General features: G+C 43.7%; 1 protein-coding gene across 2 annotated transcripts; it reads right to left on the minus strand.

The window, feature by feature from the left end:
- Positions 1-1,492: 1,492 nt before the first annotated feature.
- Positions 1,493-16,559, minus strand: KLHL36 (kelch like family member 36). 2 transcript variants are annotated; one of them, XM_053400091.1, is made up of 6 exons: positions 16,320-16,559; positions 14,415-14,516; positions 7,569-7,650; positions 5,489-6,562; positions 4,168-4,325; positions 1,493-3,020 (listed from the first exon to the last, which is right to left on the minus strand). In XM_053400091.1, exons 3-6 carry the CDS (start codon positions 7,629-7,631, stop codon positions 2,465-2,467), a joined length of 1,851 nt encoding a protein of 616 aa, XP_053256066.1. In that variant the 5' UTR covers positions 7,632-7,650; positions 14,415-14,516; positions 16,320-16,559; the 3' UTR covers positions 1,493-2,464. The 2 variants fall into 2 exon arrangements, with proteins under 2 accessions (XP_053256066.1, XP_053256064.1); XM_053400089.1 differs by lacking the exons at positions 14,415-14,516; positions 16,320-16,559 and adding an exon at positions 12,386-12,556.
- Between the last annotated feature and the right edge of the window lie 194 nt (positions 16,560-16,753).

Consider the following 16,753-nt stretch of genomic DNA (forward strand, 5'->3'; position numbering starts at 1 on the left):
TATAGGTACGGGAATCAGCTCCGTTAGCACATCACCCAAATTTGGCAGTGATTAAAACCATATCCTGTGCATGTCATGGACAGGTCTCTAAATCATGCCCCATGACCATCATACATTACTGGTGATGACAAAAAGATATCCCACAACTCTGGGGGCTGGTTGAGTTTGGCTGTAGAGTTAAGCAGTTCTGTGGTTGCAAAGTCCTCCTTAAAGGAGCGGGGAAATGACATCTGACAATGAAGGAAAAGCAAGCTTGGCTTCAGATTTGTTTCTTGCTACAACTCCCACAGAAGCTCCCTCTGATTGGTTCCCCAAGGCTCCATCACTCCAATCACAGTTGTTTCCATGCCTCTCATTTCCATCAGCAGCTGGAATGCCAATCTTGGCTCCCATATTGGATTAAAAAAAAAAAAATTAGGCAGTTGTAACTGAGTTATGTGCATAAACCATCAGGGATGGGGAGATCTCCGGGGCTGAGATGTGACTAGCCCTATTAGCAAATTGAGTGACACATTTACATATGGCAGAGTCTATTGCAAAACGAGGCAAAATCTGGCAATACTTTAGGGCAGGGACATCCAACTCCCAATAGACTGCAATCTACTCACAGTATAAAAAAAACTGGCAGTGATCTACCCATTGTTGTAAAAAGACTGGCAGTGATCTACCCAAAGTTGTGGAGCTTTTTTTAGTAAGCCAAAGTTGTTGTTTTTTTGCTTTTTTGTAAGGAGATCGCTGAGGGGCCAGATCAACCAGGATCTACCAGGAACACCCCACAATCTACCAGTAGATCACAATCTACCTGTTGGACATGCCTGCTTTAGGGTATAGACATATTGACTCTGGATGGGCTCAAAAAAGTGGATGGAGAAAAGGTTTTCTCCCTCTGTCCTAACACTAGAACTCATAGGGATCCAATGTTGAGAGATTCAGGACAGATAAAAGGAAGTACATAGTTAAACTATGGAACTCACTGCCACAAGAGGCAGTGATGGCCACCAACCTATATAACTTTAGAAGTGGAATGAACAAATTTATGGAAGGCAAGGCTACTGAAGGCTGCTAGCTGTGATGGCTCTGCTCTGCCTCAATGGTTGTAGGCAATAATGTTTCTGAATACCAGTTGCTGGAAGCTGCAGGAGGGGACAATGCTCTTGCACTCAGGTCCTGCTTGCACGTTTTCTACAGGCATCTGGTTGGCCACTATGAGAACAGGATGCTGGACTAGAAGGGATGTTGGCCTGATCCAGCAGGCTCTGCATATGCTCTAATGTAATTAGGACTTGTGAAAGTACTGTTACTTAGAAAGGTATTTTGATAGCGCATTCACTTTTCGGTTACGCTGGTCTTGTTTTAGAAGAATGGTAGCCACCTAACAATGCAAAAGTGTGTCCTTGCTTTTTCCAAGGCAAGATTTCACAGCAAAGTTATCCACACCGCCTGGGAAAGCTCCAGTGTGACACACTCCCAAACAGAAATGACAGGACTATAATTATGCATCGGAAGCTTTAAGAGTAATTAACACACCAGGTGACAAATTACAGGCTAGGTATTAGCAAAAACGTGTCTCATTTAAAAAATGATACAAAAGGTTTCAAAAACTCTTAGAAAACAAACTTTCATTGTCTGGAGTGGGAGGAGGAATCTTCCCCACCATGTCATTGAGACTCCATCCAAATGGCAGCATTTAAGTTCTTATAAAATGATACAGTAGTACATTTGTATAAAATAAACATACTAGCTGATGGACACAGATGGACCATTCAAGCGAAAGACAAGTGACAAGGGCCTCAATGCAGCAGGAGACAAAAGCAATGTTTCCTTGTTTCAGGTAACCGACCCAGTTGCTGGAATATACCAGTTACTTACTCCAGAACAATGTCCAATTCAAGCTTGGGAGACTTTAACAAATGCAGCTTTTAATACTCGGCACACCTGAATTTTTAAACACAAGTAACCCTCACTTCGCTCTCACTTCAATGCTTTCCTCACACTTCTGTCTGAATAGGGAACACACATATTGCCCACAATTAAAGGCATACCTCCCAACTTGTAGCTACATTGGATGAGTGAGAATTGAAGGACAACTCTTTGAATTACCGTTCCAGGTTTTTTTTTAGGACAATCTGCTTTTCTCTCAACTCCTGTCTCCTTCCTTTGATTTCAAAACAGATGTTCCCAACCACCATTTTCTACATACATTTTACCATTTCTTCTACTGGATTTTGTTCAATAATGACATGACAGTCCCAAGAACAATATGGCATTAACATTCAACTGCCTTTCCTGGAGCCATGAAGATATTTCATCATCAGAAATCACCCAGTCCAACTGACAAGGGGGTGGGAGGAACCCTTTGTTGTAGTTTTATGGAAGTTTCCAAAGCTGTTTACAATGTTATATAAAATATGATTAGAGGTTTGGTACACATTCTTTCTCCGTGGCTGAACTGCCCAAAAGTTTGTCATCTCCCTTGATTCTGATGCCGTTTCATTTTTGGCCTTTTCTTTTTATCTTCTGATCTTGGTTTTAACGCGCACACACAAGCAGAAACCCCAGCAATTGCTTTTGGAAGATCAGTTCCTTTTTGCCACTTGTTCTTCTCTTTGTTGAACACCTGGACGGTTCTGGAGAAGACAGTGTCCTCCCAGCTATAGCCACCAAGGATGTAGATCTTGCCTTCCCACATGGCCACTCCAGATTCACTGTTGGCTTGCAGCAAGGGTGCTACTCTGGTCCACTGATTGCACTGTGGGCTGTAAGACTCCACAGCCAAAATGTCAAAGCGGGTCATCGTTTCGAGGTAATCGTCACTGCCGCCAATGGAGTAAATGTCATCCTCCAAGGTGCACATGCTGTGCCAGCCGCGGGCGGTGATCATTGGCCTCTTCTCTTCCCACACGTCGGTGCGATAATCGTAGCAGAGCAGATTTTTGCGATAGGGGCCGATTTGGTAATCGTGGCCTCCTGATATATAAACCAAATCATTGTGGGCTGCGCCAGCATGGCCATAAGTAAACCTAGGACAGAAATAAAGGGGGAGGGGAAAAGATATAATCAGTTGTGGGGTTCCCTTCAGGATCCAGAAGGAAACCCTTTCAAACAAGATGAATATTTTAGAAATCCCACTAAACTTTGAAGTACTGTTATCATAATAGTAATAGTGGTGGGAGAGGTAATAATAATAGCCTACAGGATACAACACTAATGGTGTTCTGGTCCTGAATAGGGGCCCGCACAATGCAGAAAGGCAGGACATTTGCTTTCAGCACCAAGGAGAGCTCCTACTGACCCACTTTCTCCTATGAAGGCTGGAGGTGAAGTGAAATCTTTTCAACCTCAGCCTCCCATGCACCTCTCCTAGGCTCCTGGCTCTCAGCACCAAGTAGAGCTCCTAGTGAGCAATTTACCCTCCAGCAATTTGCTGGAGGTGACCTGAGGCTTTCTGAGCCTCTGCTTACTGTCCACAACCCCTATGCAATGCCCCCTTTGTTTGAGGAAATACAGACGAAAAACTCTGCTTCTCTTGTGTGCCATGTGCCATGGACCCAATTCAGTGTCCCAGTCTCTGCTGGACTCCACTGCCATGACTCCCGGTTACTGCTGAGTTCTGCAAGCCAAGAGATCAAATTCCACTTTGCCCCTGGACAGTCTGAGGATCCTTACAGCTTTTCCTTTGAATTGCCACCACAAAGAGTAAGAGGCAAAAAGCAAACCACTTAATTTTGCAACTTTCCCCAGGAAACTCACATTGTTCTTTTTGCAACATAAAACAGCCCTCTACAACCTGGTACCTTGTTGGACTCCCAACTTCCACCAGCCCCAGCCAACATGACCAGCGGCCAGGGAGGATGGCAGTTATACTCCAAGAACATACAGAGGATGCTGGATTGAGTGAAAGCCAAAATAAAACAAGGGTGGGGAATAATCTTCAGCCTGAGACCCCATTCCCTTCCAGGGCTCACCTGCCACTAGCGGCCATGGCAAGAGGTGAAACGACACACAGACACACAGACACTATACACATACTTGACAACTGCAAAGCAGGGTCATGGCTTGGGGAGGATTGATAAAAGAGGCTTGGAGGCCAGATCTGGCCCCCCAGACCTGAGGTTCACATATACACCCCCATGTGAATGATTGTCTCCAGATCCTGATCCAGGTTACCTTGGCAAGCCTGCTACATAGGTCCATGCATCTTTCTCCGGGCTGTAGATCTCAACAGATGAAAGCGCTCCATTTTCGTTCCTTCCACCGACAGCCACTAGCATGCCCTTGATGGCAGCCAGATAGAAGTCCACACGACGCTGCCTCATGGAAGCAAGCTGTGAAAGAAAAGGAAGCCCCACAACATACCTGAATAGTCATATATAGACACACACACACACGTATGTATGTATCATTTTTTTATTTATGATTTTCAGTTATATTCATTTCAATAGTTTTACAGTCATTTTAACATTCTAATACTTGACTTCCTTCCTCCTTTTTCTGAGGTTCCTTAAATTTATTTTTATCATTTCATGCATATTCTAAATTAACTTACAGCCAAATATATTTTTGATGGCCAGACAATAGTCTAGAAAACAGATTGGCTCACAACAATGGAAGATAAAGGAGTTGGTCATGTCTAGATTAGGCTATTCTAACCATATCAGAAGAAAGATATCTTCAAGAAGCCTGATTAATTCAATAACAGATGTATCCATTTACAGAGAGGCACCCGAACTCCATCCTCACTCGAACGTCTCTCTTGATGAGAACAGGAAATCAAGGAGTTAGTAAAATAGAAGTGACTTGTTACAGGGGAGAGACTGTTGGAACCATCAAGGAGGAAGAATTGGACATTTGTATTTAAAATTTTTTAAAAAGCTTTGATGAATTTATTCAGAATTTTGTACTGAAAAACTCTAGAAAGAAGCTATTTTAATTTGATATACAATGTAAGTTTTGCTTCATTTTGAAATTTTTTTTTTTATTTCGTGGTTTAGTATTTTGAATTAACTAGGAGGGGGAACACAATCTTTTCAGTACTCAGGGCCTCCCAAGCTCTTTGAGTTACTTACTTCCTATAAAAAACTGATTTGTTATTTTCTTACTCTACAAACATCTCTGTGCATGTGCTTGCAACAAGTAAAGTCCACCTCTATCCAAACTCACAAGCCATACAACGCACTCTCTGTCTATCAAAGCTCCAACACCACCCCTCGCCCCAATTTCTAACCTTTCTTAGAGAACAGTGCCTCATTTTCTCAGTCTTCTACACACCACCATGAACGCTAAGAAACTGCTCCCCCCGCCTCCATTGAATCTGGAGGGGCATGATATATTGCAATATGGAATCCAGATTCCACAGTTCACAGCATAAGCATTGCTGCACAGATGGCTGCACTCCTTGGTTTTCATGTTTTAAGAAGTCTTTTACCTTCTGCTAAAAGCATAAAAATTTACAAGAACATATATGTGCCCACTGCAGCTGAAGCCTCACCTTTATCCAGTGGTTACACCGAGGGTCATACCTATATAGAAGATTGGAGGCAGCATCCCCGCCATTGTCACGTGAAAAGCTTCCTCCGGCAATGAAGATGAACCCTCCGAGCACTGCAACGCAGTGGTGGCTCCGTGGAGCAGGGAGTGGTGTTTCCCTCACCCACTGCCCCGTTTTGGTGTCCAGGAAGCAGGTGTCGTCACTCAGCTCCAAGCAATTTTCCGACACCTCCCCGCCGACAAAGAGGAGCTTTTCTTCACTCGTGCGGAGAGCGGTCCGCTTGTTCTGAAGGACTGGCTGAGCCGCGACATTGTTGTGGTAGTGGACTGCCTCTTCGACAAAGGTCTCACAGTTGGTTTCTTTTGAGAGGAGGGAGCAGACGGCCGGCTTGACGCGGTGCAGCAGGTCACTCTTTGGTATCAAGGGGAAATGGATGTTTTCCAAGACGGAGTAGGCCTCCATCTCCCTCTCTGGGGACTGCGTCAGCCACTGCAACGCGGCCTGCAGCAAGTCGTGCTCACATTCCTGCTGGACGTCGTCACTGCCCAGGTACTGGCACAGCTTCTGGATGGAAATGTTCTGCAGGAAGTGTGGCGTGAAAGACAGCGTGCCAAAGTTCCTCAAGATGAAGGAATCGATGTACAAGTCCAGGCGCCTGAGGTTGTAGAGAGAGGCCAGCTCTTGCAGGTACAAGTAGTTCTCCTCGTTGACCTCGTTCTCCAGGTACTCACAACAGAAGTCAACCACTTTCCAGATCTGCAGCAGGTGGGCAGTTTCCAAAATGTAATCGATGTTGCCACCATCGAGGGAGAGCTCGCTCCCATACAGGAAGTCCACGATGGCTTTGAGGCCAACATAGGATGCTCCAAAGAGCTCCACCTCTTTCTGGTAGGCTTCCCGCATCCCAATGGTGAACATTGAGTTGAAATAGTCACTGCAGACCGCTAAAATGTTCCGATGGGCGGGGACCCTCTGCTCGTCCGCAACCAGAATGACGTCACAGAAGAGGCCCCGTTGCCTCTGTTCGTTCAAGCTCTGAAGAACTAGGCTGGAGTGGTCAGCCCATTTGTATACCTGAAAGGAAGAGCATGGGTGTCAAATTGCTATTCACCTGAGGGGTAATAAATCGATTAATTTATCTGGCAGAGGGCCACGTTCCCTCAGAGGTAATCTTTTGGGAGCAACATGGCAGCACAGGGAGTGGTTCCAGAGCCACCTCACACTCTCTCTGTTTATCTCTTAAGAAGACCACCCTTCCATCTCTTTCTTACGGGAGAATCAAGAGGGAGGGAAGAGAGAAAGCAAATACAGTATGGAGTTATCTTAGGAGAGAGAAAATGCTGGGTAGTGATGATCTTAACTGGCCGCCACCTTCCTGGTATATGCCTGGAATTAGGCAGGGAGTCACACAAAGCCCTGCAGTCACAGGTTGGCCGTTTGCCCCTCTCCTGGGCAGTTCAGGAGAGCTACATCTCAGAGTGGATGCTAGGCATGCAGAAAGTCTCTGGTTCAATACCCAGCTTCTCCAGGTAGAACTGGGAGAAAACTCTGTACACGGACCAATGGTTTGACCAATATGGCAGCTTCCTATGTCTCTTGGGAAGGGTCTTAGTTCAGAAGGGGAGCACCTGCTTTCCAGGCAGAATGTCTCTGGCATCTCCAAGTAGGGCTGGGAGAGGACCCTGTCTAAAACCCTGGAGAGCTGCTGCCAGCCAGTAATAACTGCAGTAAACCAGATGGATGAATGGTCTGACTCAATATATAGCAGCTTCCTAAGAGACACTGGTCTCCTCATTGGACAACAGCACTATGAACTAGGGTTAGACATTTTTGGAACAAAGCAACTTCTAAAAGCAACCATCCCTGTTTCTTTTTCTTGGGCAAGAGACCTGCGAATAAATCAGCACATGTGGAAAACAGGAGAGATTCTTTTCATATATTATTTGAAAACTACTACATTCTACATGTAAAATGGGTGTTAATTCTGGGGTATTATACAGAGAAATGCAAGTCTCCCATATCCGTGGGAGAAGTTCCAGTCTGCCAACGTAACAAGCAATACGTGCAAAAAGTCACAGACCTTTGAGGATTCGCTTATCTTGTGTGGGCGAGAAATCCTTGCTTGTCTTGTTCCTTCCATCATTGTGCAGCTTCTTGCAATCCTATGAGTGTGGAAAACAAAAAACAAATTAACAACCCAGCCACCTTTGAAAGAGAAAGCAATATGAACTCTAATCAAGGGGGCCTAGAATACAGTCAACAAGTTTAAATTTTAACTTTAGTCAATTGCTTAGATCAGGAGTGGGAAACCCTTTTTGGGGCTAAGGGCCACACGGAATTCCAATAGTGGGTGGGACCCAACTGAAAAGTGGGCGGGGCCCTACCCAGGAGCAAGCCCCACTGAGTTCAAGGGGATGTGGGTATAGGATTGAAGGACTTCCGGGTTGGCGCCATTGTTTAATGGCAGATTCCCTCCGAGCTCCGGAGGGAATCGGCTCCGTAGCGTCTGGGTCTGGCCGCTGCGGCGAAGCGGGGACCCTTAAAATCACAGGCGCGGATGCCTGTGAACACAGAGACTCGGCGGGCACCATTTGCGCCCCCCCAATCCGCGACGGAGCCTTTTTAAAGGCTTCGGAACGGAGGCAGGGTGAGGCGTGGTGCTGAGAGTACTCCCTCGCCTACGGAGTGAAGCCGCAAGCCATTGACAGAGAGCGCCAACTTCTTCCAAGACCGATTGGACTCCAAAATATAAACCCGTGAGTAATACGGAGATTGGAACTTTAAAAATTTTTAATTTTGGATTTGGAACGAGCGGGAAGGGGCTAAAAAGGAAGTTCACCCCCCCCTCTTTGTAAACAATCTAAAGCAAAGGACTGGGCAGCTAAGGTCGAGAGAATCTGTTTTTTGTTTTTTAATGAAAGATCCTGACTTCACGGTTTTGATACTATAAGAAGACTTACTGGAGGATAAAAAGAATTTTGGGAGCTGAAATTTCACCCCCCCCCCGAGACCCGGGAACGTCCTATGAGAAAGCCTGTTGCATTGAAGATTTTGACAGCTGTCAAGTGAGCTGCTAGTCAGCTAGTTGTCAGCTGGAAAAAGGGAACATTGTTTCTGCTGTTTTTGCTGGTTTACTTGGTATAACTTGTTGAAAATAAGGAGGGCTGATACAAAATAACTGGACTTTTGGTTTTGAGCTGAAAGGAACAACAAGGAACTAAAATCCCCCTAGAGGGGTAATAGGGACATTACATTACAAAAATGGCTGGAGTATGTAAAATCCAAGCAGAATTGGACAGAGCACTCGTTCTCTTGGGAAACTTGCAAGATGAGTACAATGCTTTGTCTACAAAGGTATCACTACTACACTGGACAGTAAACAACAGTTTTGAGCCTGATAAGGACTTGAAACAGGAAGCCCATTCAACTGAACAAATAAATGAAACTGAAAGTGTAGATACGATGGAGCAATATGTTGTTTTTGAAGAAAATGAAGGAGGAGCAGGAGATTTGCAGGAGTCAAAGGAGAGTTACAATATGAGGCCTGACATGATGATAAAAAAGGATAATAAAAAGTGGATGTGGAAAGCCTGGTCTGAATGGGAGTCTGGAAAATGGAGAGATCCCTTTTGGAGGAGATCTGAAGACCTGAGGATTACAAATTTGTTGGTGAAAGTTGGAGCTTTGGGGACATCTGGATTTGAAAGAAATTTGAAACAAGAGTTGGAGCACCCCATAGGCTTTGCCTTTAAGTATGGAGGACTGGCTGGAAGCGACAGGGATTCTGTTGGGCCGGAGCCCCTCCGAGACTTGGGGTTTAACATCAAGGACTATCAAAGAGACCGGCAGAAAGGAACTGAGAGAGATATAAGGGCCTCGGATGTGAGATCTCCAGGCTAAATAAATAATATAAAGACTGATGGATATTGGTTGGGGACTGGAACCGGGAAAAGGGTGGGTGGAGGTTGGGAATCCAAAGGGTACATAAGGATAATTTGCTTTTTATATTTTTTGTTAGTGGTAAGGAAATTGGGTAAATCGTGGAAGGGAAATTTTGGTCGACTTTAGGAAAAAGGTTTAAGAATAATCAATGAGGTATAAGTATTGATGTGTAATTTTAATAAGGTAAAATTGGTTTCTTTTCTTTTTAAATTAATTGAAAATAAGGCTGTTAAAAATAAATTGAAGAAATGGAAAAAAGAAGTAAAGTAAAGCAATAGTACGTTAGAACAAATGTTTAAGCTAAGGTAAAGAAATAAGTTAAGGACTTGCTGAACTGACAATTTAAATTGGAATACAAGAAGGGGAGGTGTGAGGAAGTCTGAGAAATAAGGTTAAGAATAATAAGTATTAGAAACTTTATGTGTTTTTTCTATTTTTTTTTGTTTAGTTTTGAATGTTATGTGTTTTTGTGTTTTTTGTTTTGTTTATTTTTTGTTTTTGTTTGTTGTGTGTTATTTGAAAATGCTAATAAATATTTAATAAAAAAAAAGGATTGAAACCTCCATTGAATAAAGAAATAATCAGATAAAAATTTACCTCCAATGTTGTTTTTTAAACAGATAAATATTGTTTAAAACTGCAGGCTGCAAATGCCATCTTAAAAAGGCATCCTCTTCAGTGCAATAAAGAAGTGAAAATGAAATTGTTTTTAAGGATATGAAAAGTTTTGCAAGCTTAGGACAACAGCTTAATCAATTTATAGTGCAATGCTATGGTCCTTTGCTGTGCACTAGGTAGTCTCCTACACATAGGATTGTACCAAAAGTCTCATAGGTTTCATTGACAGGTTAGCCATAATCAGGAGGCTCCCAAAAGGTTTCCCCATCATAAAGTTAGAAAGAACCACGAAGGTCAACTAGGCCATCCATCTTGCTGATGCAAGAAATCTGCTGCTATAGCATCTGCAATAGTTAGCAATCCAGCCTCTGCTTAAAATCCTTTAACCAAGGACAGTCCACCACCTTCCAAGGCAGCCATTATTTGGCAGGAAATTCATTTCCCCCCTTGCAGAATATTTCAACTGCCAGAGAGGAGGGTGCATTCAGCCCAAGGTAAGACATCATTCCTTGGAATCTTGGCACAGCCTTTCCACTAGCACAAATAGAATTTTTTATGAGAGTAATACAATTTTAAGGAGAATAAATTTAGCAGGGGCCAGAGATCTAGACACACATACACACACAGAATTAGCTATAGATAAGACTGCAATCCAATGCTGTTTATAAGTCATGTAATAAGAGTTTAACCAAAATATCAGTTTGGGAGAAGAGGGCAATGAGTAAACTGGAACACACAAAGAACAATATATATATTTTAAAATTGTTTTTTCCACTTAAGAATTAAACCAATTTATACTATTTTTTTAAAAAAAGAATTGCACTGAAGACTAATTTCCTCAAGACAACTGTGCAGCCCAATCTGAGGCATGTTTAGTCAAGACCCAGCATCCAACTGCCCCTCAGCTAAATTTCACTGAGTGACTTGGATCAGTCTCTCTCTCTCATTCTAACCTATATTACAGGGTTGTTGTGAGGTTAAAGAAGAAAAGGGGAATAATGGGTCATGTATCCTGACTTTAGATATACGTATGTATGTATGTATGTATGTATGTATATGTGTGTGTATCTATCTATCATCTATCTAAAATAGTTGCAATCCTGTATCCAATTCTGTAGCCACTTAACAAAGAGTAAATCAAACTTAATACTTACTTCTGAGTAAAGGTAAAGGGACCCCTGACCATTAGGGAGGAGCCAGTGTACAGCTTCCAGGTCATGTGGCCAGCATGACTAAGCCGCTTCTGGCGAAACCAGAGCAGCGTACAGAAATGCCATTTACCTTCCCGCCAGAATGGCACCTATTTATCTCCTTGCACTTTTTGGCATGCTTTCAAACTGCTAGGTTGGCAGGAGCAGGGAACGAGCAACGGGAGCTCACCCCGTCACAGGGATTTGAACTGCTGACCTTCCAATCAGCAAGTGCTAGCCTCAGTGGTTTAGACTACTGTGCCACCCGCGTCCCTCTACACATATATAGGACTGCACTATTAACAAGCAAGCCCAGTTCTATGTGGTTTCCTTCTAGGTAACTGCATATAGGACTGAAGCCTATTTTGGATTGCCCTTAGAGGCGTAAAAAGAAGATTTGAAACCAAAACATGTAAAAGAAAATGTCCTTAACAAATATTTCAGCATTCTAGGCAGTTAAGGATGACATTTTCACTTAACTAATGTGTTAGTTTGCTTTTAGGTTATGAAATTAACAGTGCAGTCCCAGACCTGTTTACTTGGGACTAAGTCCCTCTGATATCAATAGGAGTTACTCTCATAATGTAAATGGGCACAGTTAACAAAGTTGATTAATCTGACCCTTTCAGAAAAGGGGGAGGGAATAGTGGGTTCCCCTGGCTTGTCCTAAACCTGAGCCTGTTCTGCAAAGCCAAAGGAAAATAGGGAAAGGAAGTTGGTGAAAGAGGCAGAAAGGGGAATTCATATTCAGCAACTCCAATGCATAAAGAAGGGGGGGGGGGGAAATAACCCAGTAAGCATGAGGGTGGGGATAAACAAAACATCAATCTTAAAAGTGCCCAGGAAGGGATTGCAACACGCATATCCTGCCCAGAAAACAGCCAATGGGAATCGGCCTTCACCCACACATACACACACACACATATATACACACACATTTTCCACCACGCTTCCAAAGCTCTGTCGTCACCCCAAATCTGCCCAACCACGCTGAGAGTCAATTAACATCACGGGGTAGGGGGAGGCAGCCGATGGTGAGGCGCGTTTGCTGCTGGGCTCAGGGGCTCGAGGCAGCGGGAGTTTCCCATCATGCGTCGCCCCGAGCATCTCCCCAAGGAGGCGCCGATGGCCCTGCTGCTGCTCTTACCGCAGGGCTCGGGAGCGCTGCTGCTCTCGCAGCCGCAGAAAAGGCTACATTGCTCGCCTCTTCCTCTCGCAGCCATGTCTCCCTCTCTCTGTCTTTTAAATCATCCAGGAACTGTGGCCCAGATTGAAAGGGGAGCGCGCCAATGAGAGAGAGAGAGAGGGACGAGGAGGTTGGCAGATAGGGTGGGGCTAGCTCGGGCTTGCGCCTCTCAGCCAAATCGGGCGCGAGCAAAGCGCGGAGCGAAAGCAAAGCTGATCTCGCTGCTGCAGCAAAGAGGTCAGGTCTCCCTCGGGCATTGAAATTCCGCTCAGGCTGCAGCAGCAAGCGGAAGGCGCCTCTCTCCTTTGCCTGGGGGGGTAGAGGCAAGAGAGCGTCTGTTTGCAGCCAAGGAAGAGCTTTTGCACTGCTTTTTTACAACAACAACAACAACAACAACAACTAATAATAATAATAGTAGTAGTAGTAGTAGTAGTAGTAGTAGTAGTAGCAGTCCTATGGCATGCTCTTCCAAGAGAGATTGGCAGGCGCCTTCTGTTTCCACCTTCAAATGCTTGTTGAAAACTTTCCCATGCCGTCAGGATTATTATTATATTAGAATCATAGAATTAGAGTGTTGGAAGTGACCATGAGGGTCATCTAGTCCAACCCCCTTTTGGAGCAGGAATCTTTTTGACCAACAGGCTCGAACCCATGACCCTGAGATTAGGAGTCTCTTGCTCTGCTGACTGAGCTATCCTCAGTATATTATTATTATTATTATTATTATTATTATTATTATTATTATTATTGATTTATTAAATAGAACCATACCCTAATGTGATTTATGAAAAACAGTAAAAACAAACAAACCCAAGAACAATAAATACATTTAAAACAAGACTACCACAAGTGTCTACCTGTTCCGGTTTTAGTCTTGTTTTAAATGTATTTGTTGTTCTTGGGTTTATTTGTTTTTACTGTTTTTCATAAATCACATTGGGGTATGGTTTTATTCCTCTGGAAAAGCCTGTTGGATCAAAAACGTCTTCATTTGTTTCTGGAAAGTGCAGGTAGTGGGGGCCTCTCAAACCAGCTTTAATACAACTAGAAAACTTAAGCCTTAGGAATGTTGTGTGAATTTGAGACAGCCATTGCACATGTGCAGATGACTCCTTCATGAATAGGAGTTCCTGGGGCAGGGAAACCAAAAAAAGGTCATGCGCATCAGACCTGCCCACCTCCTCTCTAATGTGCACAACACCAAAAACATGTCTTTAAATGTAGACGACCAAAAATGACCTCCCAGCATTGTAAGCCATAAATGTGAACACAACATAAATCCAAATGTCTAACAGTAATGCTAAGCACTGGTTGCAGGAGCTAAATCCCAACTTAACAGCACCTAACTACTGATACAACGTGCTCAGGATTTTGCTACTATGTGGCTGCAATCCCAAGCACACTCAGGGTATGGTCCCAAGCTTAAGGCACAAGAAGCCACCACATAGCTGAAGTTAAGCAGGTGTGGATCTGGTCAGTACCTGCATGGGAGACTGCCTGGGATCCAAATGTGTGCCAGTAAATAAATGAATAAAAATAAATAGGGAGACAGCTCCCTTGAACTTAATTGGTCTGCTTCTATCTATTGGTCATGCTTTCAATCGTGATTTAAACGTCCTTTCCAGGTGGTTTCAGCGGAGCCTTTTGAGAAGCTCCATAAGATGGGGGACACAATAATAATAATAATAATAATAATAATAATAATAATAATAATTTATTTCTACCCCACCCATCTGGCTGGGTTTCCCCAGCACCTCTGGGCAGCTTCCAACAACAAATTAAAAATACATTAAAACATTTATCCATTCCCTATCATCTCTGGGGCTTATATGCCCCCCAGTCTCCCAAGTTCTCTCAACCCAGGGGTATAAAAACTTCTGCAGAACAACAAGGCAGCAGTAATTTCAATGAGCCAGATAGGAGGGGAAGCCTGATTCCTAATCTCTGCTGCAACCTAGATGCTAACCGTCATGCTTAGATTATTATGCACCTGGGTTTCTGTTCCCCTAATGCCTCTCTGCCTGCTCTTTGTACTGCCTTGGGATCATAGAGATTAGAAACATTCTAGACCAGCAGGGGGCGATAGCTGCATCTGAAACAAAGCGGGAGAATTATACTTCAAGGATATCTTTACATACATTAAGTAAACTAGAAACACCACCCCCACTCGCCTTTCCCCCCTCCACTTCTTCCCCCCTTTTCTTCCTAATGTAACCCTAATGTCTCAACAAATGAAACTGACCTATGGAAAACGTAACTCGAAAAAAGAGACGTTGCACATACCTTTGTAAACCAAGAAAACTTTAATAAAAATATTTTTAAAAACAAAACTCAGCCTTAGAAGGTAAGAACATAAGAGGAGCCTGCTGGGTCAGGTCAATGGCCCATCTAGTCCAGCATCCTGTTTTTACGTTGCCCAGCCAGAGGCCTGTGAGAAGCCTGCAAGCAGGACACGAGTGCAATAAAGTTGTTTTAATTTAATACACTATATAATGCAGACACATCACAGGCTCAAACTGCCATTCGGGATTATATAAATCTCACCTCCATTCCGAGTTTACTAAGAGCTGCAATGATTTTCTCCTGTCACAACAGTATAGTTATGAGATTGGACGTCTCATACTCGTATTCGTCTGAATGTCATATTTTGGTTCCCCCTCAGGACTGTAGCTTTATATCTATAAAGTGGGATTTGGTAGAATGGCACTTCCAGCTGACCTGTTTATTCATCCCCATTTGTTGGTAGGGAGATTAGATGATGTTTGTGAGAACATGTGTTAGCTGATGTTGTGTGTCACCCTAAATTTTCCAGTGCGTTTTCCCCATCACTTTCCATATCACAAAAAGTCCAGCCTTATGGCGGATGCAGGTTTGTAGGCAAGACCTCTCTGCAGACTGTAATTGCATGACCAGAGATTGCTGATATGTGATTGAGTCCCACCCTAAAATGTGGCAGTCTGAAAGCGTGTTAAGAAGAGGCAGTGATCAGACTTTGGCTGGTTATACACATTAGCAGCTTCAAACTTCTTTTCTTCTTCAATTCAAAGCTGGCTTGGAGGTAGGAAACACATCCACATGAAGCATTTCATTAAACAATTCTAAAACAGGATACAGGATAGATGTGGATTGTGGTTAATGTCATGTGTACATCGCTCCCCAAATCAGCAGTGGGGGCACATTGGATGCAGAGCAAACATGAGCGTGTGCACAGCCTTTGTTAAAGGCAATAGCTGGGACTGATAAGTATCTCTTTGCAGGACTAAATAATACAGCAATTACTAACTGGAGATGCTAACAGAAGGCATGCCTCCTCTGCCCCTCCCCTGACTAGAGGTGATGTCATTATAAGAAAACAACAGACCAGGAGCTGGTTTTGTCTTGAACCTCAGCTGGCCTGAATCCAAAGCTATGGCTTTGAAGGATGCCGTAGAAATATTAAGAATGTTGTGGCCCACAGGCCCAATTTTGCATCAGGTTCTGGGAGACTTAGTATAAAAACAAATATAACATTTCAGGGGATAACCTCTGATGTCAAGAGGTTTGGGGGAGGGCATCAAGAGCAAAAAAGTTTAGTAAAAGGCCAAGGTCTCTCTCACACATACACAGCAGTCAAGTTCGCAGCAAGGAAGCAGTCAAGAAGCTGGAGTAAGGAAATTGTTCTAGCAACTTTCTTCTTCTTTCCTGTGAAAAAAGGCTTGTTGATCACAGTGGGACTTCCTTTGGGGGGAAACATGCATTGGGTTAGGCCAGCCTTTCCAGAACAAAGACCCACTACTTCAGATAACTTCTGCAGCTGCTGCGTGAGAATTATATTATAATAAATTCAACTCCTGATAAAGGGCACTGTTTATTTGCCTATTCTCTCTCCCGGTGAACTACCAGCCATTTATCATACCTTCAGCCTTTTGTTCTTTTGTTGTTGTCAGTATTCCAAACATTGTTAAGCCTTCTTGTCTCTTGACAATGTGCAAAGGTCGCATTCAGTGCTATTCATTGTAGACACACTGAAGTTAAGGGATATGACTTTCAACGGGTCTTCGTTGAATGGATGCAGCCCTTGTGTGAACAGTACAGAAAACTGGTCTAGCGTTCAATTCATTATGAAAAAAAGTTAGGGGGAGGGGATGTGTTTAAGGATTGGGCTTAACGGGCTCCCGTACAGTCAAGGGACACCCCTGCCCCAGCTTGCGCCAGAGCACATATCCTCTCCCCCCAACTCTTGTCACACTTTGTGCTCCAGCCAGAAATTGGTTAGTTGCCATAGCAACCTCTGCACGACATCCAAAGGACAGCTCTAAGAACCATCAGGGTCTACTTAGGCAAATTCCA

This window comes from Podarcis raffonei, chromosome 8 (assembly GCF_027172205.1).
Source record: "Podarcis raffonei isolate rPodRaf1 chromosome 8, rPodRaf1.pri, whole genome shotgun sequence".
NCBI lineage: Eukaryota > Metazoa > Chordata > Lepidosauria > Squamata > Lacertidae > Podarcis > Podarcis raffonei.

Excerpts from the sequence above, each read along its gene's own strand:
- KLHL36 (XM_053400091.1), bottom strand. The coding sequence starts at position 7,631 with ATGATGGAAGGAACAAGACAAGCAAGGATTTCTCGCCCACACAAGATA. Across the intron at positions 6,563-7,568 it reads AGATAAGCGAATCCTCAAAG|GTATACAAATGGGCTGACCA; the intron begins GTCTGTGACTTT and ends TCTTCCTTTCAG. Across the intron at positions 3,021-4,167 it reads TATGTAGCAGGCTTGCCAAG|GTTTACTTATGGCCATGCTG; the intron begins GTAACCTGGATC and ends TTTCTGTCCTAG.